The 17,202-nt window shown below is 36.9% G+C and overlaps 1 protein-coding gene across 1 annotated transcript; it reads left to right on the top strand.

The window, feature by feature from the left end:
• Positions 1-805: 805 nt before the first annotated feature.
• Positions 806-16,723, top strand: TTC39B (tetratricopeptide repeat domain 39B; the record flags this gene model as incomplete). Its single annotated transcript, XM_010154022.1, has 14 exons — positions 806-955; positions 1,689-1,753; positions 1,926-2,031; positions 3,415-3,480; positions 5,151-5,259; positions 6,144-6,211; positions 6,298-6,357; positions 6,664-6,825; positions 7,916-8,007; positions 8,320-8,440; positions 10,523-10,634; positions 13,927-14,044; positions 15,575-15,691; positions 16,384-16,723. Coding segments are annotated over 14 exons (1,443 nt in total), but the record flags the coding sequence as incomplete, so codon positions are not given.
• Positions 16,724-17,202: the final 479 nt, after the last annotated feature.

Here is a 17,202-nt window from a genome sequence, read left to right as displayed (position 1 = left end):
TATTGAAGTCTTATACAGATGGCGTGTTTAAATGAGTTGCACCACATCTCATAGTGTCCAGCACATGTTTAAAAAAGATGCTCAGGTATGAGGAATGTCTTGTTTTAAAGTGTAAATATTTTTCACATGGAAGGGATATAATGTTTCCCAACTAACAAACACAACATCAACTGATACACACTTGTCTCCTACTGAGTATCATTCTCCATGCAATTTTTACATGGTGTCAGGAACTATACAGTAATGAATGATTATGAAATGAGAATGCCTTAGCATTGCTGAGGTAATAATTCAGTACACAGAAAGATCTGCAATGTAATACAGTCTAGTGCTTCTTGTTTTGGTTTGTGGTTCAGGGGCTTCATGCTACAATGTTTTAAATTTGAAATTTGATTCCTGAAAATAGGAGTTGTTAGTCATACTTTTTTTTTTTTAACGTGTGTTTTACAAATGTTACGTGAATGTATTTTAGATAATCCCTTCGGATTTAAATTATGAGGAAGAAGCAAGTCACATAAATATTAAGATAAGATGGATCTAAAAAGTTAATTTGGCAAAGCTTTATAAGCACTTAATGCATTACTTTGGCCAGAAGTGTCAGGAAATATTATTAATGGAATGCCAGTCTTTCCTGTAACGGACTTTCTCCTTTACTAACCAAATGGAAGCAACCCTCTTTGTTTTGTAAGTGGTTTTTTTAAGCATGAAGAGAATTTTAAAATAATTTTCGAAGGAGGTGATTTTAGGACTGTATGATACCAAAAAACCCTTAGTACACCCCTAAGGTTTTTTCCTTTCTCTAAAGCAGCACCTTGCCATCCCTCATGTCAGAGATCCATCACTGTTGACTATAACACTCTGCATTGACGATTACTGTCATGACCCATATTTTTCATCTGAGGATGATGATGATGATGAAAATGTAACCATTCAGATAGAAGTAGCAAGAATGCTTGTACTAAAACAGTTGCATTAACACACTAAAACAGTTTGTTCAGTCTTGCAGACAAAACAAGTGAGGCCTTTTGAAATGGTGACCCTGCTGTAGAAGCCAGAATTTCCTTTTGTTGATTATTCCGAGGAGTTTTTGTGCTTTTAAATTTTCCACATCATATGCGCCGTCTCCAAGTACCTACATATGCGTTTCTGAAATTCCTGCACGTGTTCATGTGAACTCTAAGAGAAGAAATTCTGTCCTGTTGAACATCTAAACATCTCTTCTTTTTTTTTTTTTTTCCCCCCAGGAGTTTATTTTTGGTGGCTGCAACACTGTGGCTTTATTTTGATTTTTCTAGAGGTTAATGAGCACATATGTTGGGTAGTACATGTGGTTACTGTTGATCAGCAATGGGAATTCATCTGTTCAGGAGATTCTTCGGTTTGTCTTCTGCCAGGTCCCTTCTGTGTGTCAGAATCGTTATTTCCAAGCTTCCTAAAAAGTTCCTACAGCACCATCTGGTGGAGAACTTTCCAGTGTCGTTTATATGCTTAGGAAATTCTGTTAAAAGTAACTCCTGAAGTGTTAACTTCAGTCTTATACATGTGTCTAATAACTGAAAAGCATTTTTAGTGTTCCCAGTGGCTGTTAAGTTAGAAATAAATTTGTATGTAACCGGAATATTTTTTTATGCATGTGTTACGTGTAACAGCTAAATGCACATATTTATATAATTTTTCTATTCTTCCAGGATGAAAATATGATCAACTTTATCAAAGGTGGCCTCAAGATTAGGACAAGTTACCAAATATATAAGTAAGCCATTAGAAAATATTTATATTCAATGTTGGTGTAAGCAGTTGCAGTTGCATTAATGCTTCCAAAATAAAAAAAAAATAATTTTTATAACTATCATAATGTTGATACTTCATATAATTTCTAAGTCGTGTTTTCCCTTCCCTATTTTTTTTTCCCCCTGCATCAAAAGAGAATGCCATCAGGTGCTACAGATGACTCAGGGGAACAAAAGCAAAAATGAAACTTACTGCCAGTTTGAAGGAGGAGTAAAACTTGGGATTGGAGCATTCAACTTGGTATGAATTTTTCAGACTACAGAAAGACCATTTGGGTATTTCTGTAGGATTCTTTCTTCGCCGATACAGTACTGTAATCCTGATTTTTCAAATCACACGTTTGTGAAATGGAGATACAAGCTTTGAAGGTTTTATGCAATATGAAAACAGCAGTGGCTTGTTGCATGCATGCCTTCTAGAATCTTTCTACTAATTTATTCTGAATTGTGCTTAATTGAACTAATTTATGTATGTGTTTCGTAAGGGGGAAAAGCAGTTATGTGTACCTGTGTGTAACAGGAATTTTTACGGTGCTTATACTCCTGGTTACAGGACACCTGGCGAGACTCCTGTTATTCCAACACCTCCATGTAAAATATTAATTTGCTTCAGTGGTATTCTCTATATTGGTGTAGATAATTACAAATTCAGAAGAAAAAGCGGTAGTTTTTTTGTGCAAAAGTAAAAAGGGTAAATGCTCTAGTTTTTTTCTTTATAATTTACTACAGTGGCCTCTTCCCTCCTGTCGTGGCAACGGTGAGAGTTGATTTCTGCTGGTATGTTAATTTCTGTGTCATTCCAGACTGGAGCTGGCCAGTACTTAGTATGATCAGAAGAACTCAGGTCTATCTGCACCTGTCAGCCTTCAAAACCCAAGCAACTGGTAGATGTCTGTGTTCATAAGTGCTCTGACCTTTCCTATTCTTCATGAAGTCTGCTCAGTGGGAAGCTTAACAGAAAGTCTCTTCTGGGCAGTACTAGGGTGAATGGACCTTTCAAACACTGACCTTCAAAAAGACCTTCTTGTAATGCTCATTGAAAAGGTGGCCATGATCTTTATCAGTTTTCTGTTGTGTAGGATGTGGAGAATGCAGTTACAAAAAGTGCAGGGAACAAAAAGTGTGTGTAACAGAAGGCTAAAAGATGATAATAATAGCTGGTATTTCTAAAGCAAATATGTGCTTGCTGGCCTGCTAATTCACTGCTCCCACAGTAGGAACAAGCAGAACTTTCATGATACCATTGTGTCATTTGATTGGGAGTGAAGAAAGCTGACAATTGTAGATTGTTAAGTACCACCAAAATAGATAATACTTTCCTTCCAAATGCCCCACAATTTTCAAACAATTCTGATCAGTTGAAGACAGAAAAATCTGTTGTTAACCAAAGAAGCGCAGCTGGACTCTCTCTTGCTGTTTCCATGCTGGATGATCATCAAAAGTCCAAGTTTCCCTGAAGCTGCAGACTGATTGTATATTGTTGATCATGCATGTCTATTTTTTAGTTCTTTTGTACTTCAATTTTTCACTAATGTGTAATGGCGTTTAACATAGTGGTTTTTTTTTTTTAATTTTTTTATTGTATTTAAGTATTTATCTTTCTTTTGTTTTAAATGTATTTCAGATGCTGTCACTTTTACCAGGAAGGATCCTCCGACTTTTAGAGTTTATTGGATTTTCTGGCAATAGGGTACTGGTCTGATACTTGTTTTTTAAAATCAGTCTTTTCTCAGGTGAAGACTGGGTGGAATTTACATCATATATTTCACACTGAAAGTGTAATGATCTATATTGTTTATCAGTACTTTAGTGGTGTTAAAAAGGTGAGAAGTGGGCTAGATGCCTCAGGCATAAAAGCATGTATGGTGATACCCTGATCTTGAAAAACCATGGGAGTTGACCACTCTGCTTCTGAGGGAGTGTTCAAATTGCAATTTCCTTTCCTTTTGCTGATCCTTAAGAAGAGGATATCAACTGTCTTTTGTAGCCTATACAGTCAGAAATTAACATTCCTCATACCTTTAACTCAGGAGAGAGTAAAAATTCTACATTTTTAACCCCATAATCCCAGCCCATTTCTTTGGGAAAAAGAATTTCTGAATATCATGTGTCACTGGAATATCAGTACATCTTTTTCTCATGGATGAAGAAAGTATTTGTAATCACAGCCTGGTTTTTGTAAACCTAGCCTTTCTTCCTAAGTATCTTTCAGTCCTTTAAAGCTGTTTTTGCCACCCTTAAGAAATTAAAACAAAGCAAACCTCAAACAAACAACAACCACCAAAACAAACCAAGCAACTCACAGAATTATACATAACCACACTTCAAGTTATTAATGAGACAGAGTCAGCATGTGGTCTTACTGCTGTTAGTTTGTCCACAAATATGGTTCGGCTTATGTGAAATTAGGCTTCAGTAGAGACTGGTTCATTCTTTCTTCCTGTGAAAGACCTGGTTCATGCTGAAGCTCTTCCATAATAGACATTTTTTCCCTGACTGAAAAGGCAATAAAAGTGAAAAGAAAAAGAAAAATTGCTTTTGGAATATCACCAGAATTTTTTTTTATGGTGCTTGAAGTCATTTATAACTCATCAAGTTGCTATGCAATAAAGCTCCTATTACCTAGCAGTTTTGCCTCAAAACAAATGTTAAAATCTGATATGTTTCTGAAGAGCCACTGCTCTTGAGCAGAGAAGCTCTGAGCTTGTCTCAACAATCCCCCAAGCACTCAAGCAGTCATCTGATGGACATCAACTGGAAAGGATGGGAAAAAATTCCATGTGCTAAGAGCTGAATAAGTGTCTCTGAATCTGTATTCCTTTTCTCAGTGCACACAAATTCCATTGTAGCTTCTGGAAATGGCATCTAGAAGTTGGAATGTCAGCAGAGATAGTATTTTGATCAGAACCTCAAAATAGCATCTGACTTGATGGAAGAGAATTGAGGCAAACCAGGGTTTTCTGTGAAGGAAGAGCCTTGCTGACAAGGAGCACTGGAACAATTGGGAAAGATTCTCACTGAACATAAAGACTTGATTATGAAAGGCTCTTAGCCAGAAAATAGTGGGGAAGGGATGCAGACCTGTGTGTCCGCATTGTCTGTGTGGTGGTCCCGTTTCACCAGAGCACTGACATGCATGGGTAATTTTATTCAGTGTTATCTTAATCTTCTCCCTGATGAGTGCTATCGGCTGTGGCAGAACTGTTTTGGTCAAAGGTGGTGTTGGATCTGAGATGATAGAGTGCTGAATTATGAAATACTTACATCTGAAAGGAAAACTGGATTTGGGGGAGCCAGAACTATTAATAGTAACTCTGTGTACTGATAGTTAATTCTGCATGTGTTTGTGATGTTTCTTAGGAGTTGGGCCTCTGTCAACTACGGGAAGGCGCATCTGGCAGCAGTTTGAGGGCCATTCTGTGTACTTTCACCCTGTTGGTTTATCATACTTACGTCTCCTTAATCCTTGGTGAGACCCACTGTGTAGCTGTTCAGTCATGCTACACATTATGATAGATACTGTGATTTTTCAACTGAATTTTGAAACTGTGGGCAATTAGCTTTGTAACAGGAGATTGCTGCATATTTAATGATGATCTGGAACTAGTGTCTCTTGACCGGCAAAGCTGTGTCTGCAGAAACATTGAGAGTAGATACCATTATACCAACATCTTGTTCCATTTGCAGGGCTGTCTCAATGTGCAACAGCAAAATATCATAAAACACTGAAGTTCAGACAAGTCCTTATCCATAAATTGTCAGATGTTGAGAAAACGTTCTCCAGAAAGAACTCTGTATTCCCAAACAATTTACATGGAATTTTGAACATGTAGAGAACTAATTGCTTTTGCCACATGGGGCTAAAAGTCACCATTAATTTTGTATGCATCTTTGACATACATCTTCATGTTCTTCAGTTTGGAAGTATTTTAGTCCTTGTCCCTCAGGCTCATCAGGAAATTAAGGAGAACTTCATTTCTTCAGTATCACCTGCACTTCATTACTGAGCTCAAAATTAGGAAAGGAGACAGCTGAGGAATGCTTTCCTAACTAGCTAAAGCAATTAAAGGGATTTAAAATTATAACTGGGATCTATAATGGAACAGTTTAAAGAACATTCATATATTCTATTCTGTTTCTGCTTACAGACAGGACCTATCTTACAAGCACTTAGTACCTTCAGGACAAGAATTCATTTTTATATAAACACAATATGATGAAACAATTCTGCTTTTGCATAAGAGCAGTTATCCATTAATCTATTCAAGCCATAATATGATTTGGAAACCAAAGTCTTAATCTATGAAACTCATTTTTATAAGTAGATTGAGGTTGGTTTATTATATTTTCTAGGTACAGGGGAAGCCAACCTTCGGGAAGCAGAGAGTCTCCTCAAACCCTACCTCCAGAAATTTCCAAATGTGTGTATTTCGATAAATTTTATAACAGCAATGTACTTCCATTAGCTTAAAATAGTAACTGGTTATTTTTCTCATCTCCCTTCAAGGGTTCAATTATTCTGTTTTATGCTGCCAGAATAGATATACTGAAAGGAAATTTTGAAAAGGTAAATCCTTTTTTCTTTTTAAGGTTTTTATATGTTCAGTGTTCAACTGGGGGAACAGTGTTTAATTCATCTAGGTAACTTATTTTGGTTGGGCTGATAATTATGCTTTTACCCCTGTTCATGTTCAGTGCCAATGCAGATTCCATCTCCTCCTCTGTGAGACAGAAAGGAAAGTTTATCTCATTTTACTAGTCAGGTGTTCTCCACTTGGGTGGTAGGAAAGAATTTGCTCTGTAGTTAGACGTGGCTCTCATGTAGAGTTGTAATTGAGCCAATTTTCACCGTTTTTACTTAACTACATTGTAGGCACAGTTGAGGTTCCAAGAGTGCATAGCAGCCCAACAAGAGTGGAAACAGATTCATCATCTCTGTTACTGGGAACTGATGTGGTGCTACACCTTCCAGCAGAACTGGCTTCAAGCATATCGGTATGCAGACCTGCTCAGCAAAGAGAGCAGGTGGTCTAAGGTAAATGGGCAGGTGGATGTTGTTACGGTGTACCAGTAGCCTCACATTTGCATTTCAATTCACACAACAGGTGTAATTTTTGCTTTCTTCTGCAACATGTAAGCAAAGGCACAATGACACCAAAACTGTTAGTTTAACTGTGTGGGTTTAGTAGGAATTTTTGTTCTACATTCTGCAGCACCAGAGCCATAACTGACAGTGATTCAGCCCCTCAAAAAACAGAGGTGCTTAGCAGAGTTGTGCAAAAGAAGAGGAAGAGGAAAACTCGTAACTTTCATCTCAGTCAAGTTCTAATGCCAAATATTAAAACTTGGCTGAAGAAACTGTGTGTGAGTTAATTATAAACAGACAAGGGCAGGCCTACTCGGCAGATGCTTCGTGACGTGAAATGAGAAGGCTGCTGGAGGTGGGGGTCTCATGAGAAAAGCTGGAGTACTACCTTTTCCTTGAAAGAATGTTTCTCCAAGTATGAGCCAAGCACAACATGCAAATAATTTGATAGATCAGATTTTTGTCTGTACCTTTCTAGATTACGGTTTTATTACGCCTAGTGGAAAAGGAGTTACGTCCGATTCTTGAGAAAAAAGGAAGAGAGTAGTATATTCAATGTGAAGTGCAAATGTCTTGAATAGAATTATGGATGTTTCTTTTCCTCTCTGCAAAGGCCAGTTACTGAACTTTCCTTGAATCGGTGCTCAGATATTTCCTTCAGGTTTTTGATTTTTTTTTTCCCAGACATGCTTCTACATGTAACAGTTCAAAAAATAACATTAGTGTACTTTAAAACAGTCATGTCATTTAACCGCATCTCTTTGTCAGTAATTTGCATAGTAAATTGTGCTGTTCTTTGTGGGAGACATCTTTAGTACTCTGATTAACTTACTTAGAATATTAATAAATATGTTGAAAATAAAATTATAGAATAATTTATGTGACAAAGGAAATGCTGAACTTCTATCGTTCCACCTGCTTGAGAATTACTGGAAACACTCACTGCAACAGGTGGGGTGAGAGATTAGAGTCCTTAGTGTATTGACTGAACACTGCAAACTAGTTGTGGTTAATATGTTGCTGTTTCTTTTTGAAATAGGCAATATATGTATTCCAGAAGGCAGCAATTCTATGTATGCTTCCAGAGGATGATTTGAAAAGGACTGGTGAGGACATTGTATCTTTATTCAGGTAAACATTTATAGAACAACTAGGTGTACAGTCTTTTCCCACACAGAAAAAGGTTTTAGGCTTGAGTGTCTTTGTCTTGTGACTTACTTCCTACTTACAACCATCAACTTTTTAGGTTTTCTCTTTCCTTTTAGTGTCAGAATATTTAAAATGTTGTTTTTATCAGCGAATGTATGTCCTGCAACTGTGGTCTAAATGGTGTGAAACAATTTAAGACGTTGTACTTCAGAGGAGAACAGCAAAACTTACAACATAAAATAAGATGAAATAGAAATTACGTAAAGCAACTTCTGTTTTCCATTTTCCTTGTAGACAAGTGGATGGTCTAAAACAGAGAATTGCAGGAAAATCTATCCCAACTGAGAAGTTTGCAGTAAGGAAGGCTCGACGCTATGCAAGTTCTCAACCAGTGAAGCTGATAGTACCCGCCTTGGTATTTATGCTCGTTTTCTCTTGTTCTCTTGGAAAGAGAAGAGTAATAAGTATGACTCATTATACAGGGAAAAAATTACATTATCGGGTAGTATGGGTCTGCATTTTTTAAATAGCTTTTTTAAGAATTACTGCATTCATGCAGTGGGATTTTTGTGAAATGTTCCAGAGGATGGATCATGCTGCCAACTACTAGCAGTCCAAAACCAGAACCAGATTTTTCACGTGAAAGTTTAAACGTACAGAGAATGATTGCTGTTGCCACATGAGGCTGAAAGTCAACTTTCAGCAAGAAATCTGCATGGATTTCTAGAACGTGTGTTCATGATCTTTAGTTTGGCAGGATTTCAGTCCTTGTCCTCCAGACTCATTAGGAAGTTAAGCAGTACTTAACTTTGTGCTTTTCTGGTGAAAATGAAGAGTGGTGTGAGTTTGGGGTTTTTTTCCCTTATATTAAGTCTGAATAAGATGTGCAGAATCTAATTATACTTTTAATAATGCTATTCTAATTTCCCATGCTTTTAACTTCAGAGGCATTTGTAGTGTACAGTCTGATTATGTGCATGCAGCAGTCGTACTTAGCATTTGTGTATGCTAAAATTTTTGTACGTGGATAATTTGGCAGCAGCCAAAGTTGAAAACTATAATTTGAGAAGGAATGTCTTACGTTACAGCTCATTGATACAGAAAGAGGTTCACAAAGAAAATTAATCTGTCATTTTAAAAATTATTTATATACTCAATTATGTATAAAGACCTAAGTAATAAAGTTATCCTGGGCTTGTGAAGCGCAGTGCTGTTCAGTTGTGAGTATGTATCTTTGGTTTTGCTGTCAAATCCACTATCTTAATTTAAGAATTTTTTCCATCATGGGTTAAGCAAAAGTAGTGTATGGTGTTATTGTAGTAAGCATAAATTAGACAGGACTACAGAATTTAAAAGAATCTCTAGCATAACGTAGTTGATAGTGTCAGTAACACTATTTCAAGCTTTAACAGAGGCAGGGTTTTTCCTCCCTCTGAAAACCTACATCATTCTAGCACAAATATAATGGAAACATTTCAACAGTGTCTTGTATCAACCTCGGAATGACATCAGGCTTCATACTTCGAAAGTGTAATTACAGTTCAAGTGTTGTAGAACAATTGATGGCCTTGTGTTTGTGATGGCCAAGTAAAGATCTCGTCGAAGTTCCGTATTGGTTAGCCTCTGTGCATCTATTCTCTCATTCTCTGTACGTGCTACGGTGTGATAATACGTAATGCATAGAAACAAGCCTACTGCTTTCGATTGTACTGAAGCATCTGGGAAGCGTTGTGCAGGGTTTGCCTTGATTTATTTTTTAATAAGATTTTGTAGGAATTGCATTGGAAGCATGTGTTGGATGTTTGTACTGGAACCACGTTGTTATCCAGAAAGTTTTACCTCCTTCCAGTGTTGCTCCACATGGAAGGCAATAATCCTATAGATATTAGCATCTGCATGTAAATGCATGAGTGTGTGTTTGGGTGTGTGTATATATATGCGTGTGTTTGGGTGCTCGCATATATATGTACACACATATATACCGTATATGCACACACACAACTGCTGCTTTAGGCAAAGGGCACAAGATGAACCTAAAATACCTGTTCTGATGATGTTTGTTATGTAGTAAACCACCACGTGATGAAATCTGTTCAGTTCTGTCATTAAAGATCTGTGAAAATACAAGATAGAATCCATTGAAAAGGTGTCAAAACATTCAAATCTTAGAAACCCAGGTGAACTTTGCCCACATACATTCAATGTCATTTTGTCTCCCCTAATGCAACTTCAATTAAATGATTGTCTATGTAAACATGCGTGTAACTGACAGAATGTTGTTGTGGGGGGTTGTTTGAAGTCATGCAGATACTTCTACTCAACAGGGAGTGTTTGGCTTTGAAACCTTTCATATTGTTTAAAACAAGCTTTTGTAGTCAGTGTTTTTATGTACTCAAAATGTTCCGTAACAGCCTTCCAAGGGGTACTCTTTAGTTAAATATTTATGCAACTCCATGAACTTGTGTCATGTGGGTTTTTCTTTCTTTTCTTTTGTCAGGAAATGATGTATGTTTGGAATGGCTTTGCGATTGTGGGAAAAAGAGCAGACCTCACTGAAAACTTACTGGTAACCATTGAAAAGGAAGAAACTGCTCTACAAAATGAAACTAGTAAGTGATCAGTTAAGACAGATTTAATAAGCTGGTAAGAAATGCTGACATTTTTCTTTGCTTCTGTTTATTATGATCTGTGTGGTATTAACTCGGGCAAAGCGCTATTAAAAGTCAGTATGGAAACTTCAGAGCTGCATGAAAGTTGCTTGTGGTTCTTCAGTATGTTCTTTATCCAGCTTGATTCATGCTGCAGAAGAACACAGAAAACTCACGGATATGAGGTTATTAGTTACAGAACTTAACTGAATCTTACTAAGACATCCCTGTCTCTGAGAGCATTCTTGGAGTGTAACTCGCTAATTTCTTAAATGTTAGAAAAATACTTTTTCTAAACCAATTTACACCACACTTTACTACAGAAGACACATACTGAGTAGAATATGACTAAGTATAAAGGAAATAATGAAGTGCTGTGCATGAGTTTGTCTTGTTTCTTACTTTCCGGCAGAATAAGACATGTTTGCTAGGTGAAAAATAAAACATTTTTTTCAAATAAACTTTGACCATGGTTTAAGACATTGATGTATTTGAAGCATAGATGTTTAAGGTAACTGTAAGTCCATAACTTATTCTTAAAAGAAATTGTTTGATTACTGTGACAAGTTTACTGCAGAAGTGCCTGGCTTTATCATGTTTTATTGGGTGGGCTGCTATCATCTATCGTGAACTTCTCAGTCGAATTCTCTTCTGTGTTCTTCTAGAATGACTAAGTGCTACCTCTTTGCAGATGAAACTTTTTTATTGGTAATTCACTAAAAATAATTTCTGTTGAACCCGTATTTTAATCACACCAACAACTTTGTAAAAGTTAGTTTTGCTACATGACTAAAACATTAGATGTACGTTTACCTTTCATAATTAATTATGATGTACATATAAACTGATGATCAGAAGTTACACAAGAACGTACAAGAAATGCATAGTGGTAAAAGCTAGGTGGTGTAATAAGCTAAATGAGAGTAACTTGGAAGGCCAAGACTGAATTGGGTCCCTTAATTTTGTTACTCTCCTCACATTTCTGCAGAATCAGTAGTGTACCTGTTAAATCTTAAGTGTTTTTCTTTTTTTTGTTGTTGTTGTCATGTTAAAATTAAAATGTTGCAATATGCAAGACACATGCAAATACAGTCACATTCCCATGAGTTCTATATGGAGGGTTCTGGCAGAAACTGTTGGGAACCCGGTGCTGTATCCTACAGAGGCTTGTACTACAAGTGCTAACTGGTTGTAACTGTGAAGTAAATTTTCTGTCAAATTCCTAAGCAGGGATGTACGAGGTACCAAAATAAAAGGAACAGGAACAAAACCAGCCTGTTTTTCTTATGAGAGTATGCACTTTGCAAGTAGAATGTAATCTGGAAGCATGTTTGGATTTTATGCTTTCTGTATCTTTTTGTTTTAGTAATAACTGCAGTTAAATGTAGTTTTGTTCTGGACTTGTCGTCTGTGAGCCTGATTTTTTTTGCAGATGTAGACTCAGGCAAGATAAAGACTCTGCCAGGATTGCTGCTGAATTGAGACCCAAAGAAAGTGATTTAATTCTATCAGCAGAATGTGGCAAGGAAACATTATTATTTTAAGAGGTAGCTGTCAGTACTAGATAGCTTTAAAGGACTGCTGAGGTGGTGTAAAAAAGTGTGTTAATTATACACAAAGGTCATTTAGGGATTGAGACCTCTTAGAGAGAGCTCTTGGTATTTCATTTGCTTCAAGTGAACAGGCACAGCAAGGAACCTCTCACGGATTGGAAGTAGTTTTATGAAAACAGAATAACTGAAAATAGAGATGGTAGAAGGAGCAGATGAAAGACATTAGAAACGATTAATTTTTTCTCAGAATTTCTGGAAATCTTATTTTCCCACTGTTTTGTCATCTCCAAGATATAAAAAAAGGAAATTGTAACTTCAAGGAAAAAAAGAAATCATTTCTTGTGCGTTTTATAGTCCTGACAATCGTATTTCCTCAGGTGCAGCGGGCTGCAGGAAGATGGTTGTCCCACATTTGTTGCAAGGGTTGTCTTTTGCACTGGCCTGTGTAGTTACTGTCATTTACTGTCAGTGTTTTGGCATAATAGCTTTGTTCCCCTGTGGGAAATACCCAAGAGACACTAGTTGAGGTTGTTAAAGACTGATAAGCTTTTACTGACAACAGTGCTTGCCCCCTGTAATTTCGAGGAATGAGTCCTTCAGGAGGCAGTCACGTGTATCCAGTACCTCAGCCTAGCAAAACAGGCTGGAGGAAATGTGGAATACTTACCCACTGCGCTTCTACCTGTCGCTAAAAGCGCAGTCTGTCAGTTGTTATCTATCAAGACTTTCTGGGTTTAAACAGACAGAAATCAGCCTGAATGTAGTGGCAAAGCACTTCGCTGAATCCTAAGATGTTTTAGTCTTGCATGTTTCAGAACTGTTTACGTGGGATTTTTTGGCAGGCTATTAAGAAAAAAATTAACGTGACCTTAGAGAGATGGTAATTACTTGTAAACAACATCATCTGAAGGGAGGGTGTTTTGCTTCCCTAGTTGTTAATGTATGTGCCGCCATCTGTCTCTCCATATGTGTTTTCTTTCCTTTCTTTTCCTTTCCTGCACCCAGCAAATGCTATAAACCAAGGCAACAAAAAAGGACCATGCTCGTTAAGGTTATATTTCTGAACTGCTTCACAAATGCTCTTTTATCTCATATTTTTAGGCCATTTTTTGAATTTTCCAATGTTATACACTGCTAGTGAAGCTTCTCAATTGTTAGAGATTATGGGAATACTAATAAGCATGGGTTCTTGAATTTGTACTGCCAAATAATGCTTCCTACAAGTTCAGCGGGACTGAGTCCTAGTGTGTTCTTGTGCTTGCCATGTTACTGGTGCCGCCGGAGGTCTGCCTGTGCTCTGCAGCAGGGGAAGCTATTAAGGAAATATAGTGCAAAGGTGGTTTCAGTCTCTCAGTTCCACATCCTGTTTTACATGTTACAAGTACAGAAATCTTTAACTGATGCCATTTTATGCCTGCTTTGTACTGACTCCCAGATGCAGAAGACTGGGCAATATGTGAATGCTTCAAGTTTTTCTCATTCTTAGCCTGTGTCTTAAAGAGGATGACATAGATGTTATGCATACACCTTCTTTAGTAGATAGTATTTAAAATTGTGCCTGAAGGTCATGTGTGTTCTGAGGTATAAAAATCTGAGAAGCAAGGTCCTGAGTCTGAATGCATATGTTCCCTACTGAAAAATCTAATTTTCCTTTTCATGATGTCTTCAAATTGTTTGATATATCTCACTTTCACATCTAGATCGCAATGAATACTATATGGATGATGTGTGCATGTTGCAGTTACTGAAGGGCCTCTGTCTGAAACACTTGGGAAGACTCATGCAAGCTGAGCTGTGTTTCAGTAAAGTAATTCAAAGGTAAAAATAACATAAATGGACTTTTTACCTTTATGTTTTGTAGCTTTGGGTGACATTTCTGATACTCTGTAGAAGTCTTCATGTTAGAATTTTGAATAATTAAACTTCAACATCCTATTGAGGAGCTGGCACTAAAGTACCTCTGAAAGTAGTTGGAGAAACACAGAACTTTTCTAATATTTTTCTACAGCAATTTAACATGACACAGTTTTATATACCTAGGATGTTTTAGACCCAATAAATCAATCTCATGGGTAATGCCTTTATCTAAATACATTTGGAATTAGTATTTTTGTATTTGCAGAACAATCAATATAAGTAAAGATAATTCCCCTGGATTTCATGTGGGATTTTTTTCAGGCTTTAGTACTTCAGTAGTTAATGCTTCTCTATGTAGATGAGAAGTTGTTGTTACAATTTCAGTTGAAAACTTGAGTTTTCCTGAGTTACAGATTTATCAAATTTTTTAGGTGTCAGATATCTGGTGTAATAACTTTTCTTTATGTAACATTGAGACATGTACTGATTATAGTTGTAAACTTTTTAGAATTTTTGGAGTAATTAGGCTGAAAAAGCAGTTCTTAAACACGCAGTTTTTCTAATGAATAATTATTTGTTATGTATTAGGAAAAAATATTTAGGAGAATTTATTACATATCATTCTGTTGGTTGTTACCATTTCCTTGCCATCTTGCCTTTGCTTGTCATTTTGAAGATCCCAAGTGAGGTTAGTCAAACACGTTGCAAGTTACAGGGCTGTGGGTTTTGACTGGTTACAAGTTAAAGGAATGCTGTTTCTGAAAACCTTGCTCCAAAGGCAGTTGAAAAACTGGAGTCTTTTAGAGCTGGGACATGTCAAATCTTCAGACAACACTTCTTCATAAAGTGGATGTTTTGCATGGGGAGAAGTTTTCTGGTGGATTAAATAACTACGTTCTGCTCAGCTTTATGTTTCTTGGGCTGTGGAGTCTCTGTCTTTGGAGATGTTTAAAACCTAGGTGGACACAGTCCTGGACAGGTTGCTACTGTTGACCTTGCTTTGAGCAGGGGATTGGACTACATGTTCTCCAGAGGTGCCTTCCAACCACAGTGATTCTGAGAATTTCTCTTTGGAGGAAAAGCTGCATTTTCTTATTTCTCTGGGAATTTGTTTAGGCAAGCTAGAGTAAGGAGGTCTCAATTGTGTGTTTGAGAAAGAAATATGTGTATTATATTGCCTAACCTAGTGAACGTTGTTTTTATCTCAAATCAGCTTTTTGGCTAGTTGAATTTTTTTAACTCTCAGACAGTAAGGTACAGTTTTGGAATTAGGAAAGAATAAATTTTTGCTTCTAGAAGGTGACATTGGCAGTATTCTATGTCCGTTCTTTACAGGTGTAATTAGTGTGCACAGAGTTAACTAATAAAAAAGGTTCCAAAGTGTTTTCTCTGGCCCTGTGTTTTTTTTGGCCAGTGATTGCATTTGAACGCTAACTGGTCACTCAAGGGAAGGTTGCAATTAACTGCTTCTATGTTTTTCTGTTTTTCTAGTGAGAAGCAGATAAAATATGATAGCTACTTGGTGCCGTTCACCATGTATGAGATGGGTCTTCTGTACAAACAACAGGATGAGAGAGAAAAAGCAGTAAGATACATAGAGACAGCGAAGTAAGTGGATGGTTTTTTTAATTTTGTATCAGCCTATAGATTAAGAACAACTCAGTAACTTTATCAATGAAGGCATGTGTGTTTCTTCCTGACAGCCCCTTTGAAAAATATAAGTAATTACAATTAACGTTCCTGACTTGGAAAAGTTGTCTGATGCAACTGGATTTTGCAGTGTCATGAAAACTTGAAACTTTGAAGTTCTGAATGTTTCAGTAGTATTGTAAATATGAGTTAGAAACAATTTCCTAAAACCTTTCTTAAAACATAGTAGGTTTTTTGCCTTTTTGTTGTTTTTTTGGATTGCATAATGTGATTTCCCTGCGTTTTATTACCCTGACTGAGTTGTGTTTTGGAGCTGAACATAGGCTTTCAGCTAACAGCCTTTCTTTTCGTTAGTCTTCTAGCTTGTCTTTTCACAGCAGATTTGGGAGGGCTGTTGAAAGGATCAAAATAAGTGAAAGAGGTGCTAAGACATGGATTCAGTTTATATGGACCTTTAATTGTTAGTACTGGTATGAGTCTCTGCTCACTTGGTGAATGTCGCTTTAAATGTCTTGTAACTCACCTGTGTACCAACCCCTGCTTCCCACTGAAGGGACGAAGGCTGATACCTTTGGTACTTCAGTGCAGGTATGAAGTAGAAACAATCCCAGCCAGAAGTGTTTGTCTTAAAAGAACTCTATTGTTTTCAGAAACAACTACAAAGAATACTCCATGGAGTCCCGGTTGCACTTCAGAATTCATGCAGCTCTTGACAGCTTAAAGGTGTCGCCTGCTTCAACACCTTGAATGAGGACGGATGCTTTTGACTCATATGATGCATACAGTAGCCTACACAATCGTTTTGCAATCTTTTTTTAATTACAGGAAAGAAACAACCTAATGATTGTTCTCTGTCATCTCTGATTTGATGTATGTCATTCCTTTAGACTGTTGTTTTTCTGTATAGTGCATATACTGTATCTACTTCATACTTTAAAGAAGACCTTATATTTTGTTTGATAAAAATAATTTAATATTTGACTTGAATGGGGGATATTTTAAAAACAAAAAGCTGATGGTGCAATAAAGTTTAATGCAAACACTTTATTTTTTTATATGAAAACCGATGCTGGTTATGCAGTGGAACTGGTGATAACTTCTGCATTTTTTTGGAAGGTTTGAATTTCTTCAGTACAATTGAGACCTTTTTACTCTGGAACGAAAATGCAATGTCTGCATTACCTTACCCACATTCGGCATACCATGTTTGGAAATTTGTGTTCCAGAGGGAAAAAATCGTCTTTTGACTTAATTTCGTTTTCAGAACAAAATGAACCTGTCTGAAGTGCAATATTTTTACACTGTCAGATAAAGTTAAGCAGGGCTACAGGTATGATGTCTTGGCAGGTCTGCTTCACTCAAAATAATGGCTATGGAGGATATTTTCAGTCATAGAAAAGCAGGACTACTAGAGATTATGTATTCTGTATGCTTGCTCTAAAGCAGAATCAGCAGTCTTAATGTCATTC

This window comes from Eurypyga helias, unplaced genomic scaffold, assembly GCF_000690775.1.
Source record: "Eurypyga helias isolate BGI_N326 unplaced genomic scaffold, ASM69077v1 scaffold19646, whole genome shotgun sequence".
Lineage (NCBI taxonomy): Eukaryota > Metazoa > Chordata > Aves > Eurypygiformes > Eurypygidae > Eurypyga > Eurypyga helias.
This window is presented reverse-complemented; position numbering and strand designations above follow the sequence as displayed.